Source organism: Neofelis nebulosa, chromosome X (assembly GCF_028018385.1).
Source record: "Neofelis nebulosa isolate mNeoNeb1 chromosome X, mNeoNeb1.pri, whole genome shotgun sequence".
NCBI classification, from domain to species: Eukaryota; Metazoa; Chordata; class Mammalia; order Carnivora; family Felidae; genus Neofelis; species Neofelis nebulosa.
Window position 1 is genome coordinate 114,358,325 of NC_080800.1, and position 21,016 is coordinate 114,379,340.

The window sequence follows — 21,016 nt, forward strand, 5'->3', positions numbered from 1 at the left end:
CAATAGTTACAAGTAACTTGAAGAAAGTGTTATTTTCCGTATTGTCCCCTGGGCTCAGTACAATGCAGGGATTGGATACATACAGATGGCGGGAGGGCGGGGGGACAGTATGAAATTGAGTGCTGTGCCATAGAGCAGGGGTCCTCAAACTGGGGTGGGCATCAGATTCAAGATTCCCAGGCCCGGCCTAAAACCACGGAAGCAGACTCACAGCACAGGTGACTCAGGTGCCCGTGACAGGCTTGAGCGGGGCCACTCTTCTCAGGGTCAGCATGTTCCCTGTGAGACTATGGCTCTGACGCTTCCTGGGTATTTCGGCCACGGTTTATTTACACTGGGCTTCCCCCGAGGCACCAGTGTCCTGATTTGGTGATCGCCAGAGATGGTGTTACTCTGCTCTAGGATTGAGAATTAGTTAAGATTTAATAAGGGGCGAGGGTTGAGTAGAATTGGCGTGATTCTACTCGTGGTACATAAGAAGGCTCCTGGGTCCCAGCTAGGCGGGCGGGCAGCCTCGCTTCCCGCGGGTGGGACTTCAGAGCTCACGCAGGATGAGGGCTTAAGAGGCAGGATGACTGGACTGGGCTGGGCTAGGGGCTCCTGCTGAATCTGGCCCAGACATCTCAGGAACGGGTAGCCACCCATCTGTGCAAAAGCTCGCCGCCTGGGGACCCAGTAACTCTATTTTGACAGATGTCCTGGCACGTCCCAGGCAGTTATGGTTTTACCTGTTCCTCCACGCTTTCCTTCATGTATCGACTGTCCCCGAAGCATGCATTGTCAGGCAACGGCAACTTTGGGGAGCCAGTGTGAAGTCACGGACGTTAAAAACGCTCCCATTTTCCCTCAGCCTTCAGAGGTAGGAAAGGACTGCAGAGATTTAGTCGTGTGCCTTCCCTCCACTGAGAGAAGTGGGCAACAGAGAGGGGAACTGACAGCGTGAACGGCAGAGAAGATACCAGAACACAGGTCTCGTTTGTACAATCCCATCACTGAGTGGGAATGAGAATTCTCTGTTCCAATCTGAAGTCTAAGTACAATAACCAGTACGACGGACACACTTTAAGGAGCGTTCGTGTTAATGTGAATCTCTAGACTGTAGACGAGCGGGGGCAGTGACCTTATATACAGAACTGAACATTCAGCTCCGGTTTCTGTGACAGCTAATGGCACACAACAGACAATAAATGTACCCTGAGGGATTTTTCTTTGAATGAATATAAAGAGTTTATTCGGTGCGTATTTGGGTATACAACAACAAATATTAAACAACTTTTTTTTTTCACTTTTTTTTTTGTGCACAGGACAGAAAACTGCCTGCACATGCTATGTCCACTTTAGGAACACAGATTTTAACATGCAACTCTATGCCAAGATTCCAACTTTCTTCCATGCAACAGATATGAAGATCTAAATGGAAACCTAGCTAAGTCTTAAACACTTTTCCAGAAGCAAGTATAAGTATATGTTGGTTAGGGGTAACCAGTCTTAACATTTCCTTGTACACAATATTCACATGCCAAATACAACAACAGCAGGACTCGTACATATACAGATAGGACGCTTCTTATTGTAACAACACAAAAGACGACATCACAGTTCCACAGTTCGTGTCTTTGTACGAGAAGCCACAACGATAGTTTGACATGATAACACAAATGGAATCAAGAGAAATCTACACTTGAGGATAATCTTTTTTTTTTTTTAAGTAACCTTTACTGACTGGGGTTGACAATACAATTCAATTTCTATGCACAGAATACAGCACAAGAACTTGACCAGAATACACTACAAATCTAAAAAAAAAAAAAAATGGTAGAATCACAAGAACACTGTTACCTTGAGCCTGAGATGCCAATTCAGATTCAACCCTGAATTTGGTTGATTGGGATTAAGTGACAGAGTCAGTAGAACCATTGAATTTCAGAAATCATGGAGTCACAATATTACCAAGTAAAGAATACGTCTGAATCAAGCGTAGATGGAAAACATGAAGCCAAGAAAACAACACAGGTCACAAGAAGTTTTGTTTGCCCCTACGAAACATTTAAGCGCTTAATTTTGTTTTGCTTTGTTTTTGTTTTTGGAGAGCAATTGTGGTCTTTTACATTGTCTTGGTTGGAGAGCAAATTTTTATCAGCATTAGTGCTGTGAAATGTTTTTGGCTTTTCATCCCCAAAGCACAGGTGAGATCATGAGAAAATTGGGCAGGCCCTTCTCTCCAGGATTTAGTTCACTGATCATGCTTGGCATTCTTTTGCACAAGCTCAATCGAAATTAGGGGGCTTCAGTATGGATGATCGAAAGGTTTAATGGCAGATAGACTAGTGAACTCTGCCTGTTTGGTAAACGTCATTGACAAAAGTGAACTTTTGGGCGAAGGACCTGCTAGAATTCAACAGCACCTGGAGGTAAGGTTCTGTTACAGAGCCCTTGTTTTGCCCTCACTGGCTACGTTGATTCGTTGTGGCTCATGGATTTGCCTCCGTTCAGCACGCCGGAGACACTTCTGCTCTTGGTTGGGGTTCCGCTTCCGGACCGGGAGAACTCCGTGAGATCGTGCAGTGACGGCTCCTTGTACATGGCCACTGGAAAGCACAGACAGATGGGAGTCAAAGGCCTTCGAACGCGCACCCCGCACTGGCCCTCAGCTTCTCTCCTGGTCACTAGTCTTCCGTGCTTTCAGCCCAACACGGAAAACGCCGCCACCAAGGACTCAGTCGAGAACGGACTGGCTCGGCTTAAGCAAAATCTAGCGTTGGCACAGTGTGCAAGGAAGTCTAATGCCTCATTTCCATCCCTGATGGTTATATACATGAGAGGATTAACGAAAACTGCATTTAATAAAGCTCTTCGAAGGTTAAATATAACCTACAGCACGCTGTGCGAGCCAAATATTAAAATCGAACACATTTTAAAACACCTACTTCTATCATACTCGAGATGATACTCTCCGAGAGTCTAAATATTAGCCCAATTCTTAAATGCAAGAAACGCTACGTGTTATTATTGTTGTTGTGCTGTATGGTTACATACACGACCATCCAGTTAGTGAAGAGGGGCGCTGGGATTTGAATCCAAGTCATGTGGCTACGGAACGTACGCTGCTAAGCAGCGCTGAGCTCACCCGAGGGGACGGGCCGCCGCTACGCTCACCTCGGTTCTAACCCCAGGCCGGTGGCCTCGGGAGGTCTTGCTCTGCTTTGCCCCCCGTTCCCTATCCCTTCCCTCCCACGTCTCGGCTGCTTCTACTGGCCTCATCTTCCGCACCCCATTTCTATCCCTCGTTCTGTCCAATCTGCTGCTAACCTCCTACTAATGGCTGCGAGACAAACCCCACGAATGAAAACTGCCGGGACGATATTGCCGGGCCCAGCAGAGGGCCCAAGGAGCTTTCCGGTAAGTGCGCGTACATTTTAGCATCTGCGTTTCTGTCCAGGAACTGTTCTGGCATCATTTGGGGCTCCTGGCGGTTCTGAGTTAGCGATCAGCTACTCCCACGTAAGTTAAGGTGCTACTATCTATAGATGTACCACGGGAAAATTAAAATCAGAAGATCAGGTGCTACTGTCAGTGCTTTTTTCATGTTTCTAAGTGTTACAGAAGGTCAGTCCCTTTCTGTATAGTTGCCTTCATGGGGAAGAATGACGTTCCACTTAGACAAGCATGATGAAGGACTGCCTCGTACACAGCTCCTATCGTATCAGGTTTACCTTTGAGTGGTTTGGGCAGAAAGTGGGCTGCAGGCTTGTTCTTCTTCACGTGGTTTCCTTTCATGATCTCTCCTTCTTTGTTCAGACCCAGATACCACCCTCGGCCTGACTGCTGCTGACGATAGATCATCGACGAATAGGTCACGTAATAATTTTCAAACACCGACTCTTTGAATTTGCACTCAGGTGTAAAGTGTTCCTGCGAGAAAAGTAAATAAACCAAAGCTCAGTATTTATAGCTGTGGATTTCACGGAGAACCCTGTGGTATTGCCCTTCAGGAGTTTCGGACATACTTTGTTCAAGCTTGTACGACCGGTGCTCTATTTTAATAGCATAGACTATTACCACTGGAAACCCAGACTATATATAACAGTTCACGTGACGCTCTGCAAAAAGCCCCAAGTGTAAGTGCTACTGATCAATGATTCGCTCTCTTTGTACTAAGATAATGGAAAAATTAGAACCAGCCACGTAACTGGAATACACTGGACGAATACAAGAGCTAAAGATTGAAAAGACAAGTATAAAGCTGTCACACGAGGCTTTGTTCCTGGCCGTCGTCGGGACTGAATATGAGAAAATAAACATTTGGTCCTTCTACTTAATTTTCAGAGATTGTCTACTTATTCTGTAGTATCACTGTCAACTGCCTGAGGCTAAGAGCTGTGTTACAGTGTTTTATTACTGGCTGCCTATATTTCTAGAGGGATGCTACACAGAAAGGCTACCTTTGGTTGGCTGTTAGGTAAACCAAATTGATTTGTCTCTTAATCACTGGACCTTGACTTAAAAATGAAAAGAAAATCCCCCCCCCACCTCGTCCTTGCCTAACAGTAACATTTACAAGCAAATCAATAGGGAAGCAGGAATTTACAGTAATTCTACAAGCAGGCACGAGAGAGCAGCCCAGGGGGCTGTGAACCCTGGAATGTGATTTCTGCCATGTACCTGGCCATGTTTTCTTTGGATTCGCCCCCACAAATGAAAACGGACTGTTTCAGAAAAGAAAAAAAAAAAAACAACCTGAAAACCTTCGTTCACGTTTTGCAGATGTGGGCGTGTGCCATAAACAGCTATTAAAAACAGCCATTTGTAAGCCAAATGAAATGAGCATCAGGTTCTCATCTCTCAGTAATCCACAGAGTGGTAGACATAGAAAACAATGGTAATTTGCTGAGATGTTCTCAGCAATAGCTTCTGATAAAACCCTACCAAAAAAACCTTGTAAAAAAATCATGTGCTAGAGCACCTGGGTGGCTCAGTCAGTTGGGCGTCCGACTTCGGCTCAGGTCATGATCTCACGATTCGTGGGCTCGAGCCCCACGTCGGGCTCTGTGCTGCCAGCTCGGGGCCCGGAGCCTGCTTCGGGTTCTGTGTCTCCCTCTCTCTCTGCCCCTCCCCTGCTCACGCTCTGTCTCTCTCTCTCTCTCTCTCTCAAAAATAAATAAACATGAAAACACATTAAAAAAAATCATGCGCTTTCTGGACACCAGCCTTTTCCGCGCAATGCCTCCATGGTCCTGCCTTCGTTCATTTTCAGATTAGATATCAGTCTAAGCAACGCACGCTGTCCGAGGGATGGAACCTGAAGTGCTCTGAGACAGTCACTTCAGCAAAGAGGGACAGATTCCTCAAATGAGGCGGCCTTTCTCTGAAAGTGAAACAACAGAACGTTCTTTTCTCTTCTGGGAATCCACGAAATCTGGGTCACTCCGTCATCTCACCGATTCTCACCCAGTGCATGGATTAGAGAGTCCTCTCTAGGGGTTATTTCAGCCTAGGGGCACACTTGACAGGTCCTCTGAAGGTTCACACAAATTCAACCTGGTCAAGAAAAATGTATTTCCAAGGCAACTACTGCATATGTAGGAGCTGAAGCGTTCTGGAGGATTCTCCCAACGGTGGGACGCGATGTGCTCAGGCAGGTCCCGCAAAAGGGCTACATTTAACGTCTTGTGTGATGGTCGCATTCATTCATTCATTCACGTGTACACGGTTTTCCGACGACCCCGCTGTATGCTTGGGTGACACAAAGGGTTCACAGGTAAACAAGTAGGGGCCTCAGGAAACTTGCAGTGTATTCGCAGGCGGGGTTTCAGGACAACAGAGGAAGCCCGCTTTCGCCCTCACTGGGGGCTGCAGAGGGGCAGTGTTCACAGAGAGGGTGTTATTTTAGCTGACCTTTGAAGGCTGGGCAGGAATTCGGACCAGGAAAAGGGGAAGGACTTTAAAACTCCGGGGGACCTTCAAGTTCATGCACGATCTCTCCCGTCCACGAGCTTCACCTTCCGTTTTCACTGCGACTGATCGAGCTGGCGCCCTCTGACCTCTCCACCGGCCTGCTGTCCTAACCTCCGAACTGGTCTCTCCTCTTCCGCCAGCAGATTCCCCCCCACCCCAAAGCAAAGTTCCCTTCCTTGGGAACTGTTGACGGTGTCACCTGCCTTACAGTAAAACGAGCGACTTGACATGGCATCTAAAATTCCCCAGGGGCACCTGGGTGGCTCAGTCGGTTGAGAGACGACTTCGGCTCAGGTCATGATCTCACAGTTGGTGGGTTCGAGCCCCCGGGTCGGGCTCTGTGCTGACGGCTCAGAACCTGGAGCCTGCTTTGGGTCCGTGTCTCCCTCTTTCTCTGCCCCTCCCCCGCTCGTGCCCTGTCTCTCTCTCTCTCTCTCTCTCTCAGAAATAAAATAAAAAACATTAAAAATTTTTTAAAAATTTAAGATTTCCCACAAATTGCGGGGTGCCTGGGTGGCTCTGTCGGTGAAGCTTCCGACTCTTGATTTCGGCTCAGGTCATGATCTCAAGCTTCATGAGATCAAGCCCCGCGTCGGGCTCTGCGTGGACAGCACAGAGCCTGCCTGGGATTGTCTCTCCCTCTCGCTCTCTGACCCTCTCCCGCTCACATTCTCCCTCTCCCTCTCTCTCTCAAGACTAAATAAAAGCTAAAAGAAATAAAAAATACAAATAAAATAAAATTCCCCACCATCCAGACTCACGTGTGCCTTTGTGCCTTTCCAGATGCCGTTCATTTCCTTCGCTTGGGATGTCATTCTTCTGTCTTTACCTACTGGCTTTCCTCTCATCCTTCAAGGCCTAGCTCAGCTATGACTGCCTCCGGAATCACAGAGGATCTCTTAAGAGAGATCCTCAGAGCTGATGACACGCGAATTGGTGCTCCCTTAAGCCCTCCCTACACCTCTAGCTGGCCCCGTGACTCAGGCACATGCATGAGCGGCTCCAGATGGCAGGGAACTTGTCGTATTTTCTGAACCCATCTTCTACCCTCACGGCCGACCGGTCGGGCTGCCTCGCACACAGCAGACCGCTTACCTATCGCCCACGGGATTCGGATTTCAGAGATTCCGATTTAAGTCTTGGAAATTCCAGGATTCAGAAGTATCAACCAGTAAAAAGTCGGCAGGGAACTTCCTTAATACCATATGGAATCAGCTGTCTGCAGAAGGAGGCTGTCATTGCACGGACAGATCCTGCACGCGCGATTTAGCATCTGTTAAGAATAACAGATACTACACAGATGCTGGCACCTACGACGTTAGGAGGCAAAACTTGGCGATTGTTACAACTATTGGAAAATGGCAAGGAAGGACTCAATGAGCTGGATGCTCTGTCACATCCTGGCAATTTCTTAGTCATCACCACTAAATTTGGACTCAAAAACTCAGTAGAGCGGGAAATGAGGCCAAAAAAAGAATGTGGAAGCAACCAAGGGACTGTTCTGTTCTGTGTGTGTGTCACTGTCATTTCATCCAGTGTTGGAATGAGTAGGCAGAAGAGGCTTCGTTTTTATCCAGTGCGGAAAAATGTGAACATCCCACCCGACACAGGAAGGGCTCGCAAAGGGAAGAGGGGTACGGCCGCGTCTCTGTCTCAGCAATGAGTCACCTCAGTAACACGTACTGGATTTGACCCTATCAGGGAAGCCCTGTTCAGGGGATGCCGGGAAGACACAGGGCAAGGAATCAACATCCTCTGATTGATCGGGAGATGATTAGCAGTGCTCTCGAAAAAGGTACCGTTGTAATCTAAGAAACAGAACAAACATATGGGAACATGGCGGGGGGAGGTAAGAGAAGAGAAACAAACCAGACACTCTGAACGATAGAGAACAAACTGAGGGTTGATGGAGGGGTGTTGGGTGGGGGGATGGGCTAGACGGGTGATGGGCATTGAGGAGGGCACTTGTTGGGATGAGCACTGGGGGTTGTACGGAAGGGATGAACCACCGGGCTCTACTCCTGAAACCAACACTGCACTGGGTGTTGACTGATATTTAGATAAAAATTTGAAAAGAGAAAAAAATACAGAAAAAGGTACCCTAGTGGCCTTGAGCATCACTTTTCTGTATTTCACACGCATGAGATAAACGTCTGCCATCATCATAAATGAACGCTTTCAGGAGATGCCAAGCATTCCCTGCATAGTCGCTAAGAAGTTATCTGGCATGGGTACAAAAGAAAGGGTGCTTTCTTGTATCTTACAACGTTTTATGCATCGATTTCTCTTAAAAGTTGTTTCTCTCGCATATCTATGTATTATTTTTTCTAGAGGAATAACGTCTTTTCGGTTCATGAACTAATCAATCTGTCTTTAAATCTCCTCTGTGCCATCCTCTCTATTCTCCTTGAAGTCCGAGGTTAGTGTTTTCTCAGTGAATATCGAACCTTTTTACCTAAAGAATCCATACCAGTTAGTGATAATGACTCTATTTGGGGTAAGGGAGAAGGATCTATGCAGAATGAGCAGATCCAGGAACAAAATCGACCATTTCTCTTTACCAATTTAGTCACTGTTAAGGGGGGGAATCGTTTCTTGGAGGTTGAGATATCACTGACAAGAAGGAAACATCTGAAGCCTTCTGCATCACGTTCCAAGAACACACTGGAGAACGCCTCTAGCCACAAACGGTAATGGTCAGCCACCCTTATCGGGGCTCAAGACCTCTACACAGACTCTGAGAGGCACAGAAGAAGACATTGGCACAATCGGTAACGTTGGTTATGTGCAAACAACCCCCAGAGCCAACGGTGTGCCGGAAAACACCTTTGCCCCGGAAGGAAAGGCTTTGGCCTGTGTAAAGCACTCTTTTCTATTAGGGTCAGAAAAAGCAGGAGCGCCCTGGGTTGCCCTGACTCTGAGAGTAAAGTACGGAGAGGGCGCGATGCCTCTCTGGCCTCCTGGAGCTGAACCCAGGTCAGAAGCACCTTGGGCTGTGGTGGCAGTTTCCCCAAGGGCAGCCACGGAGGGGCCGTATCACTCAGCAGGTGCTGTGGACCTACATCCCTGGGGGCCATGACCGGAAAGGTGAGGGCTAAAAAAGATCCGTACATCCTTTATGTCATCTCGGTGCCCTAAACACATCTCCAGCACCAACAGACGCATGCCGAGACCAATGCCTTCCTGATTAAGGTTAAGTCACTCAACAAACACAGGCCTTAACAGCAGATTGTTCATACTCTGTCCCCCTTTCGCAGCTACGGTACCACTGGTAAGGTGGCCGTGTTTCATTGGAGTCCGCACGTCGGTACGATGGGGAGCTTTGGGGATTGCCAGGCATACCGTAAATGTTCCCCTTTAGCACATTTCTCTCGAAGGAAGTATTTTGTATTTTTATTTATTTATCAAATGGTTATTTATTTTTGAAAGAGAGGGAGCGTGCGCTTCCAAGCGGGGAAGGGGCGGGGGGGGGGGTGGACAGGGGATTCAGAGCGGGCTCTGTGTTGACAGCAGAGAGCCCGATGCAGGACTCGAACTCACATACCGTGAGATCGTGACCTGAGCCGAAGTCGGATGCTCAACCAACTGAGCCACCCAGGCACCCTTCAAAAGAACTATTTTTTAAATGGGCTGCAGTGATTCCCTTGGATCTCAAGAGAGCAACAGAGTCTACAGAGCTTGTCCATCAATAAAATGGCCACCCTGAGCCTTTGGATTACTGAACACAGCTCGCGTAACAGCGTCGCATGTTCGGTACAGCCTTTCGCGTATGTACGTGCCATTGCTAACTAACTACACACAACCTGGTCTAGGTGAATAGCTCTCGATACGTTTTGTTTTATTCACACATAACGTTTTGTACGTCGGGCACCAGAGAACACAGAGGCAAAAACAGTTTACAGATACATGGGTGGCCTTTTAAAGTACTCATCTCTCCCTTTAATCCTCTCACTTCCGGCCTCCTGTCTTCCGGCCACATTTGCATAGCCTGACAATCCAATTAATTTAACAATTACTGCCAAAAGCAAGGGTCACTCTTCTAATTCTGAGCCATGTTCGGATGACAATTAATTCTCTAGATTTAAAGTTAGCAGGTTACTTAAGCACGTCTGACTCGTGTGTTTCAATTATTCCCCAGCCTAACGAAAATAATATGCAAATTAAAACTAGATTTCCAACTCTGTTAAAAAATTTAAAAATAGAACCATAAAATACAAATCATACCCATGGGGGGGGGGTGATGCTGTAACTATACCTATATTCTCTACATAGGTCTCCCCTCGATCAGTGATTTAGAAATCCAGGATTAATTATTATGTTCAGGACTTTGATGTTCTCTCCCAGGGTATATTCGATGTGAATGAACTTCATTATTATTAAGATCAAAGAATGGGAAGGGAGAGGCTGGAGGAGAGGGGGAATTGGTACTCACCCAGGGCACCACAGCTACTAATTCATGATAAACAGACAATGGTTTGCTCATTCAAATATCCTCTGGACTGTGAGATCCTTGAGGGCAGCTCCTAGCATAAGGCCTGGCTTACAGTCAATGATCAGTTTCCCACATGGTGAAAGAAATACACGAAAGAATGTAGTCACATATGCAGGGAGCTCAGAAGCTCCCTGGTCCAGATCCAGAGAAGGGTTATGTGGCACCCCAGGAAGAGAGGGCTGTTTCCCAGTGGACACTTGAGGAGTCAGAACCTGCCTGCGAGGGCAGAGAGAGCGGTGGCTAAAAGGACGGAGGAGGCCTACAGATACATTCAACTTCAGAAACTGGAGACGGAGGAGAGCAAGAGAGAGGAGGGAGGCATGAGGGCCGGAAGGAGAGGAGGCGGGGAGGGGGAAAGACAAGAGGGAGTAACAGGGACCAAATCATGCTTCAGCTACAAGAATGAAGACACTTCGTGTTAACCAAGAGAGGGGCGTTAAACTTCTACTCTTGGTCTCTGGGTCTGCAAAGAACTAAACATTTCAATTAAGTTCTGTTCGCCCAAGCTCTGTGAAAATGGCAGGGGGCGGGTGGGGTGCAAACCCCGCGGGTCCCGCTGCCCTTCCTGGACTGTCGTACAAGGATCCAAGGAGGCAAGGCGTGTGGAAAAGGGCCCCATAAACATGCGACGTGGGATGACTTCTCAAAATACGTACCCGGAAAACCAGGCATTGATAAAGGGTCTGCTTATACGTGTTTTATTAATACGGAAGAGTATCAATTCGGCCCCCAAATTGGGACTGCACGTGAATTACACCTTGTGCTTCGTGCTCCCCCCCATTTTTCATCTCTGTCTGTGGTGGACCCAAAAGGCTGCAGTGCTTCAAGCCACAGCACTAAAGAAATGAGGTACTTATGAATGGGCCTCACGAAATACCAGGCGACAAAATGACCTAAAAGTGCACATGTGATCAAGCAACCGTTTGCAAAGAAATGCAAATTATAATTAAGATGACAGATACGGGCCTATTTTTCCTCATAGGGTTACAATGAAATTTCTTACTAGTATTTTTCAAATTCCAAGGTATTTAATAGATCCTTTAATTAATCTTATGTTGACCCTACAAAATATGCCAGCATGCCATAATGCTTTTTTTTTTTCCCAATTTTTCGCAAAACAAAAACCACCAAAAATATATCAAGGAGCTTGTCAACCGATTGCCTGTTTAAAACAGAATTAGGACACAGATATGGCCATACTTGAGGCCTGGAGTTCAGGGGCAGAGAGAAAGGGAGACACAGAATCCGAAGCAGGCTCCAGGCTCCGAGCTGTCCGCAAAGCGCCCGACGTGGGGCTTGAACTTACGGACCGCGAGATCATGACCTGAGGCGAAGTTGAATGCTTAACCGACTGAGTCACCCAGGTGGCCTGGAATTTATTTTATTTTTATAAACACTGAAGTAAGCTAGAAAAAAAGCAGGAAAAAGAACAAAAACAATGCATCCCTTACAGAACCTAAGAGGGGCTGTTTTTGTCATGATTCAAAAATTATGTGATCCAAAGGCCTCACTCAGCTCCAAACCTGGTCAAGCAAATATGTTTGGTACGATAAATAACTCTGCTACGATTTGTGATAAAGCAGATGGATGGGCCACATGTCTTCAAGGCTGCATAATTGGCTCAAGACGGTGTTAGTGTGACCCAAACCTTCCAGAAGAACACAGATTGTTTAGGCGACGCAGTTAGGTAGCAGAAGACGTACTTCATTTTCTGTAAGATACACTGTGGAGAGACAATGTGACCACAACAGGAGTTTTCAAATCTTGCTGGGTTTAACCCTCCTGTTTAACAGAAGTTTGTGGCAAAGCATTTTCTTCCCAAGGGAAGAATACTTCTCTTAACTGAATAACTCCCTAAAACTTTTTTTTTTTCTTGGTCTAGGATGTGCATTAACTCTGGATGTTGGTTTTTCCTACAGAATGGCTGACCCACGTGTATTGAGAGGGGAATCAAATATCAGACCTGATTTCTAAAAATAAGCTTGCCGGTCTTCTGGCTGCTTACTAGCATTCATTTGTGCCCACTGGGCAAAGTTTGCCTGGTACTATGGTGATTTCTCATTTGTGGTGGTACTCTTCTGTGTAAGAACTTCAGAGAGGGCCCTAAAGCCAATGCCAAGAGAAGGGCCTGGGAAGTATTTGTGCACAGCCAGAGAATCAACTTTGTAGCTTGTATCTTTTGAAGTAGTTGTTGCAAACTCCTGTCTGAAAATTCACACGCCTGGGAACTCGGAAAACTTTTCCCAGAGATCCGGCAAACTGGCATGCAAAGGAGAAAGGTTCTTGCCCTGCGGATCAGAGAAAAAAACCCCGCGAGGTCGGTGGCCTATTAAAAATGAAATCATACCAAGATGGGTGCGCAGGATGTTCTGAGACTTCAGGCGATTTTGAGGATCGTCATTCTGGTTTGCGTTGGATAGCGTTGTGTGAAATTTGATAGGGTCTGTCTCTGCAGCAGAGTCACTTACAATAGGCAGGCGCCTACTTCTTCAAAGACTTCTAATCTCTTCTCTTGCACAGGTAGGGAAGCAAAGCTAGACAACAGTGGCTGCTCAAATGGAAGTCACTGAGCGTGCTTTCCACCGCAAACCATAAAACCCGGAGTCCCCAGGCAAGGTGCGAAGGCCTAATCTATAAAACCAAGAATGAGAAAGGTGTCACAGAGGGCTACTGGACTGCCCCATCACATGGCACCTGCAAATTACTTCCGGGGATAGGAAGTTGCAAAGACAGTCTTCTTTCTATGAAGACCGTGCATTTCTAACTCCCATCTGCCCTTTGAAAAGAGCTCACGAGAGGATGCTATCGACAGTTACTGACCATGAATCCAAATGGGGGAAGTCGGCTCATCAATTCAAGACACAAACGGAAGAGTTCATTCCAAGCTATGACTTTCTGAGAACCTGACATGTGCCAAGCATGATGGGAGGCCCCTGTGTGTATATGATGATCTGATTTAACCCTGGTCGCAGCCCTCTGTGATAACTTCAGAGGGATGGCCTGGGAGAAGAGTCCCCCCACCTCCCCACAAGGGACAAAACCATGGGAAAGAAGACCTTAACAAGTTCTTTCTTTATAAACTTGGTCACAAGTGTGCCTTTTCCCACAAATCATCGCTGTGTAAGACAGAGGCTGCGATGTCCATTCTCCTCTAAATGACAGTTCCAGTATCTGCCGAAGGTCCAGCCCTTCCTCCTCTTCGTGTGTCCTGCCTCTCTGAACCCTGAAGATCTCTGTTCAAACCCGCCTCTTCCACTTTCCAGATGGCTGACTGTGGGCAAAAGCCTGGGCTCCCATCCTGCACCCGTGAGAGACGACCAGTAGTGTGTGCCTCAGAGTGGGGACCGCAGGGGGTGTGGAAGGCAGCTAGCGTGCGTGTGAGTGCCCGCTGACTCTGGGATCCCTTCCCTCGCCTTAATCTGCACTTCTGGTGTGTGTGTCGGGGGGGGGGGGTTCATGTTACACATTAAAGTGTATGCATGAGAATTGCTTTCAGCAGTGATTCCTTTTCAAGGCTAACAATACATGAGCTCTGAATTTGGGGCTTAAAATATCCTAAGAGTCTAAAATTTGCATTACTATAATGTGTACCAGTGGAACGCACATCATAGTAAAGAGATCTGTGCAACAATCCAGTAATAATGGGCCAGACGGCATTTGCATGTCTCATTTTAATTACTATGCCGCCAAAAGTACAACATTATTATCTCACTTCTTTTGTTCCAAACCACTGTTTTGCTACTTCTACTTTCATAGTGTAGGTTACTAATAACAACAGTCGTGAAAAAATCTAATAGTCCCTTATGTTTAAGCTGTGCCTACTTTTAAAGTTTTCTCTGACTGCGTAAATTGTCACGGCATTCAAGTTGACAGCTAAGGGACAGTTTGATAGCGATGATGATGACAAAGGGAATGATTCTAATGGATTCTGGTAGACTTTTGTCTTCTGTCTAAAGGGCTCTTTTTACCGCTGAAGAAATGGGACCAGAGATGCTAAGATATGGGAACCGGGTTTTTCACACTCTCTTTTAGAGGAAAACTCCAGAGCAGGGACGCCCTCCTTCCAGAGGACACCGGAATCTGTTGAAGGTAGCTGGTGTTGACATGTGAGAGGTCCTTATTTTGAGGATGTTTCAGGGCTGCACAAACACTTAAGACTCTGCAGCCTGATCTGTTCCTGAGCTGCAGAGAGGGGAGGAAGAGTCCTGACACACAGCTCGGCCTCAGCCGTGCTTTCCCCACACCGCCAGACAGCTTTCCATTAATGCGTTCATTTACCATCTCCGAGATCATGCCCTGAAAAGTTCATTCTTCTTCTTCTTAATATTTATTTTTGAGGGGGGGGGGAGGGTCGGAGAGAGAGGGAGACACAGAAGCTGAAGCAGGCTCCAGGCTCTGAGCTGGCAGCACAGAGCCCGATGCGGGGCTCGAACTCCCGGACCGCGAGATCATGACCTGAGCCGAAGCCGGATGCTTAACCGACTGAGCCACCCAGGCGCCCCGGAAAATTCATTCTTCTATTGCCAAATGTTCATGACTGAATTTCAACAAATTCGATTTTTGTTTTCGTTCTCTACCCTAGGAGGTTTCCGGGGATGACCCCAGAGCATGTTTACTGAGACTAGGTACAGATGTGGGTGATGGGTAAGGAGACACAAAGATCAATCTAGGAAGATGTGTGTGTGCATGCGTGTATGTTGCAGGGAAAGGGGAGGAGAGAGGGAGCGAGCACATGCCCGAGAGAGAGAGAGAGAGAGACAGAGAGAGAGAGAGAGAGATGGGGTGGGGGGAAAAACAGACAAAAAGTGAACACACAGAAAGTCAGTGTGAAGATTTGTTTTCCCTAATTCTGTAGTCCTGTGACCCTCTGCGAAATGCCTGCCATCCGTGCACCCCCACCAAGGTTGAACGGGGAAGGAAGGTGGGAAAGTGAATTGTCTTTCCTCTGCTGAGAAAAATCTGTTTCCTGTCCCAACTCCCAGGTGTGCTCAGAGCTCGGGGAGAAGCTGCCCGCCCAGGGCAGCTTATGTTCTCCTGCAAAGTCGGTACCTCCAGAGGAGCCTGATGGAAGAAAAAACCTACTTCTTGCTGGGGAGTTTCCTGTGTGTAACACACATCCAACTCTGAAAACAACAGAGAGATCGGTTTCCCTGAGAAACTCGGGGTTGCTGCGGACAAGTCGCGTGAAAGTTCATTAAAATAAGACACTCTGAAGGCTGCTAGCATCAAGCGGGCTATTTCGTAAGAGAAATGTCACGCTTAGGCATGTAGCTATGTCGCGGTAAACAAAACCGGCTCCCTATTTATGACCAAAGTGCCGTCACCAGCGATCCATTTATTACCACAGCAGTGATGCCTGAATTCTAAAAACGCCGTTCTTTTCGGGAGGGTTTAAACCAAGTATCCAGCCAGGATTCACAAATAAGCTTTCGGTAGCTTCACTTAAATTAAATGTGGTTTGTTCTGTATATCCTGAGATACCATAACATTTTTATAGTAATTTTTTTAAAGGGTTTGGATGACGTTTCATGTTGAAATCGGCAAATTACACTGCTTTATCAAAATACGCAATTTAGATTTTCAAATATTTGTTACCTAAGTATTACCGTAGGTGAAAACACAATGCCAGAATATAGAATATAAACTGTGAGACTCTGTAAAAATGATTAATACTTCATAAGCTTCGCACAACCATGACCTATTTGGAATAATTTTCGGCTTTCATTTTCAACAGTGTAGACCGTTAAAGCATTTGCATGAGAATGTAAGATGCATAAATTATCCCTGCAGGGAACACTTAAAACTTAAGGTAATTACATAGCATGGAAGCGGTTTCAAAGAACTCAAACAAAATAACAAATAATTCTACAGTCACTCTTTAAAATGATTATTATTCTCTGTTCCCGGTGATCTGGATCACGAAAATCCCTCTCTTTGCAATTACATTCGCATTACCAATTCTGACTTTTGTTCTCTTACCATCGAGCTCTTACAGCTGGCCCTGAAAATCTGCATGCTGGAAAAAGCTGAACTAGACAGCTAGTACAGATGAATTCTCCGGTCATGTTCATGCTGGGAACAGAACCATAACACTCCCTTAATATCTCTTATCATTATCATTGCTCCTGTCCGACATCTTTTAATGGCTGCCTGCTGCCTACAGGGTAAAATCCAAACTGCCTGGCCTGGTGTCCAAGGCCTTTCACAATCTCACACGCGTTCCCCTACGAATCTAGCAAGAACGTTCCTCAACTTAAGCCAGATTGGAGAAATAAGGCCAGGGCCAAATGTAGCAGAGAGCTGTCTCCTGAATGGGAAAATGTCTCCTCCGAACCAATTACTGTGCTTCGGAGGCTGGGGGAGCCACTGGGATTGCAGAGAATTACTGGGTCACAGGGAATATGTAACTGATCTCCTCCTGAGTTTCTTCCTTATGTTCTGCGTGGCTATGATTTTTTTTCATTCAAAAAAATGACTTGCACTTCTCGAACATCCGAGCAGCCTCCCGTCATGATTCCGCGTGCTAGGTATGCAACTCTTTGGTGGCTCCCAGCTAATGATTGGCACCTCCTCTTTTCACGGCACACAGAGGAAAAAGTATCACACGTCATTAAAAAAATACAGGACTCAAAAAAAAAATGGGGGGGGGGTGCCTGGGTGGCTCAGTCTTAAGGTTAAGCGTCCGACTTCGGCCCAGGTCATGATCTCACAGTTCGTGAGTTCCGGCCCCACGTCGGGCTCTGTGCCGACAGCTCGGAGCCTGGAGCCTGCTTTGGATTCCGTGTCTCCCTCTCTCTCTGACCCTCCCTAGCTCACGCTCGCTCTCTCTCTGTGTCAAAAAATAAATAAGCTGTAAAAAAAAAAAATTTTTTTAAAATACAGGATTCTCAGGTAAATTTGAATTTCAAATAAACAATGTCCAATTTTTTTAAAGGGGGATAATGAAATTATATCTGAACAGAAGAAAGCTAAATCACTCATCTCATACTAATTTTTACCAGGTGGCTGGTGATGGAAAAAATTTACATTGGCAAATATGCTGCATATATTACTCTAAAGATAATCGGGGGGGGGGGCGGCTAAACCTTTAAACGTTCACGATATTTGGTCTTTTACGGCTCATATTGATTCCATACAAAGGTTCTTCTAAACGCATGTGATTGGTGTATGAGAAGCTGTATCACTAAGGCATCGTCTATTCATGAATCATATCGGCGGTTGGACTGCTTCTCTTTCTTTAACCTCTCGGATAGAATCAATCTGGGATGTTGCCACATGACGGGGCCTACTATATCCCTCAGCATTGTGAGGGTGCAAACAACACTCCTTCTCCAACAGAAAGAGGACACGGACCTGTGTGGAGATCACCGTCCTCGGAATTAAACTCTCCCACTTAGCTCCAGGCAGAAGTGGTGAAACGCGGACTACCAACTGAAACAGTTGACAGAAGGGTGACTGACGACTATAAGGGAGACAGGGCGTGCCAGACGTACAGCCTTTTCCTGTTCTACCCGAGTTATGTCTCCAGGGAGGGGGTCGTGTGGGTCCAGCATCCAATGCTTCCCTCTCCCTCCCCGTCACAGATCCATTTTCCCTTTGCTCTGAAACCCACCGTTGGAGAGAGGAGACACGGAGATGTTCTGCGGTTGAGTCTCAAATGCCAACGTGAGACTCAAGTTCAGGAGAGGAGAGGAGAGGAGAGGAGACGTTCGCTTACATGTGCTGGTTCACATCGGACGATGCATTTTCAGATGAGCCTTGCTATTCTACACTGTTCCGCAGGTAAAGCAGGGTATGAGTTCCGGCCGCAGAGACGAGTCAGTTTATGTACAGAATCACAGTGCGTGATCTGCTTGGTGAGTCACAGCTTCTCGAAACAACATCTTTATATAATGGCTATTGTTTTGTAGAATGTGCAGTATCATGTCTGGCTGACTTGCGGAGACTGATTATTTTAGATACCATTTTATGGGGATTATACTCATTTAAGTCAACCAAGATTTCTTAAGGGCCTATCAATGTGCTTTGTTTTTCCTAAACCAGATGCTGAGTGCTTTGGGAACAGCAGTTGCCTTCTCCAGACGGTTGTCCAAAGAGCACTTCCCAAGCTGCCTCCAGAGCTCGTGCAGTGCCCCAAAGTGTGTTCTTACAGTGAGAGACAACAGACCCAAACTGACTTCTGTAGTCCCCAGCAGCCCAGCCAGATAGAGCCCTACTATGCATAAACAGCTTCCTACTAGGATAACCTGACTGAGCATTTCTTCCATTGGAAAACGATTCATTTGAATCATTTGATTCCAACGATTCACTAATTCCATCTGTTATAATTAAGTGTTCTAGTGTCAGCGGCAGCTAAGCATTTACCCATCTTGGAAAAAGTGTGTCCGTCCTAGGTCGAGGGATAGACTGGAATAGAAATAGCTGATGTTGAGTCCTAAAAACAGATTGTTCGGAATCCCAAGAGGATGACCAAAGTCGCCACTGTGAGAGTACCTAAAAGAACATGTACGTTGTCCATTCTATGTCTAGCCGAATGTGGGTCGATTTGATCTCAGTGAACTGTAAGCGATACTGTGCATTATATGCTTGTATAAGATAATAAGGCTCCATTTTTAAATCGCCGTCCTACATGGTGAGATCACGAGCGCGCCAATCACCCGACGTGATATGCTTCAAATACACTTTGGTGTCACTGCCGTTCTATTTCCTGCCATTCTGATCTACTGAGAGAATGTTTACAGAAGCTGGATATTTGCTGAAAACCATAGGGGAAAGGAATGAACAGGGAGGCTGTAAGCTAAGTGAGCAGAATAAAGGACAGTACAAATATTCTGAGTAAACACTAAGAGGGCTTCAAACCTCAGAGCTTTGATGGTGGTGCCATAGGCCATGCCGTGCTGTCAGAGATTTTGCTAATTTTCTAGCATTAGAAGGAAATAAGAGAAGGCAAATTAAATAGGTGTGAAGCCATTAGAACCGCAGTGTTTAATTTCACGTAGTGTTTCATTTTGCGCAAACACATAAAATTACGTGCACAACTCCAATACAAGAGCAAAGAGGGGCGCCTAGTGGCTCTGTCGGTTAAGCGTCTGACTCTTGCTTTCAGCTCAGGTCACGATCCCACGGTTCATGGGTTTGAGTCCCACATCGGGCTCTGCGTTGATAGCACGGAGCCTGCTTGGGACTCTCTCTCTCTCTCTCTCTCTCTCTCTCTCTCTCTCTCTCTCCTCCCCTCTCCCGCTCATGCTGTCTCTCTCTCAAAATAAATAAATAAACATTAAAAAAAAAAAAAAAAGCAAGCAAAGAGATGATGTGCAAACAGCACCCGGTCACTGGAGGACGGACATACATCCAAAGCCGGCATGAGAACTTCTCCAGGTTCCATATTTGACTTCGGAACAACATTAACTCTCTGTCCTTCTAAATAGTCTCCATGTTTACCCACGGTTGCTTACTGTATATTGAGTAAGCAATAACAGGTTCAATTTTCCCGGAGCCTGAGTCACAGCCTGGTAGTAAATTAGGTGCTCAGGAAGGTGCATTCCTTCCTGGAGGCCACTGAGCCATCACTTAAGGCATAATATGCTTGCTTTGGTTTATAAAGATGCTACTGACTCACTTCAGTGGGAGTTGTTTTTCCTGCATTGCTGACGGCTGAGTTCAATGAATGTACTAGTTTTTTTCCTCCTTGCAGTATGGATGGGATGGCCTGAACTAATTACACATTCCTGCCAATCCCACGGTGACCCACAGCACGAATGCCCACGATGCTGGGTTCACGTCTGAGGTTCATCCTGCAGCTGTGGAACAAAGCACAGTCAGCGAGGGCTGGGGGAGATCGTGGCCTCCCCGGCAGCATTCGCTGACTGCGGCAGCCGGCCACTGGTGCCATAAAGGCCATCCTTGCAGGTAAACATTAATTTACGATGTAAGGCAAGTCATGCGGTTCCTCCACGCCGCACCTTGCGATGGTTTCCCATCTCAGAGCCAGAGCCGAAGTCCTGGCCTTGGACGGCAACACCACACGCTATCCAATCCCGGCTACTTCGCGGTTCTCATCTATCATTTGCTCTCTGCCGCATTTTAGGCCAGGCACACTGGCTTCCTAGCTTGTCCCTTGAACGCGCCAAGCATCTTCTTACCTCAGGGCCTTTGAATTTGAGGATGTCTCTGTCGGGAATGTTTTTCTTTCAGATTTCCACCTGAACCCTCCCCTCTTGCCGTCAAATGCCACCTTCATAGAGAGGCTTTCCCTGACCACCCCTACGTGGAAGTGGTCCCTGTCTCTCAGCATGCCCTATCCCCTTAATCCTGCTTGTTTATTTGCTAAAGCGAATTATATATTCGTTTATTTGTCTACCACGTGTCTACCTCGTCTAGAACATAAGCTCCACAAGGGCGGGGATTATGTTTTATACACTATCTTCTGGCATCTCGAACAGTACGTGAAGTTCTGTATTCGTGCCATAAAAATTTGCTGGATGAATAGATGCATGAATCCTGATGGCCTGATAGATTAAAGGCGCGAATTATTCCAGATTACTAAGGTCTTTGTAGAAGTATTAAAGA

At 46.5% G+C, this 21,016-nt stretch overlaps 1 protein-coding gene across 5 annotated transcripts in view; it reads right to left on the reverse strand.

The window, feature by feature from the left end:
• Positions 1–1,200: 1,200 nt before the first annotated feature.
• The window catches only part of FGF13 (fibroblast growth factor 13), a 449,869-nt gene continuing 430,053 nt past the window's right edge, over positions 1,201–21,016 (reverse strand). For all 5 annotated transcript variants that reach the window (XM_058713518.1, XM_058713521.1, XM_058713520.1 and 2 more), the window contains 2 exons: positions 3,714–3,912; positions 1,201–2,588 (listed from right to left, as the gene is read on the reverse strand). In XM_058713518.1, coding sequence (XP_058569501.1) covers positions 2,452–2,588; positions 3,714–3,912 — 336 coding nt within the window. In that variant the 3' untranslated portion in view covers positions 1,201–2,451. The remainder of the gene's footprint in view (positions 2,589–3,713; positions 3,913–21,016) is intronic.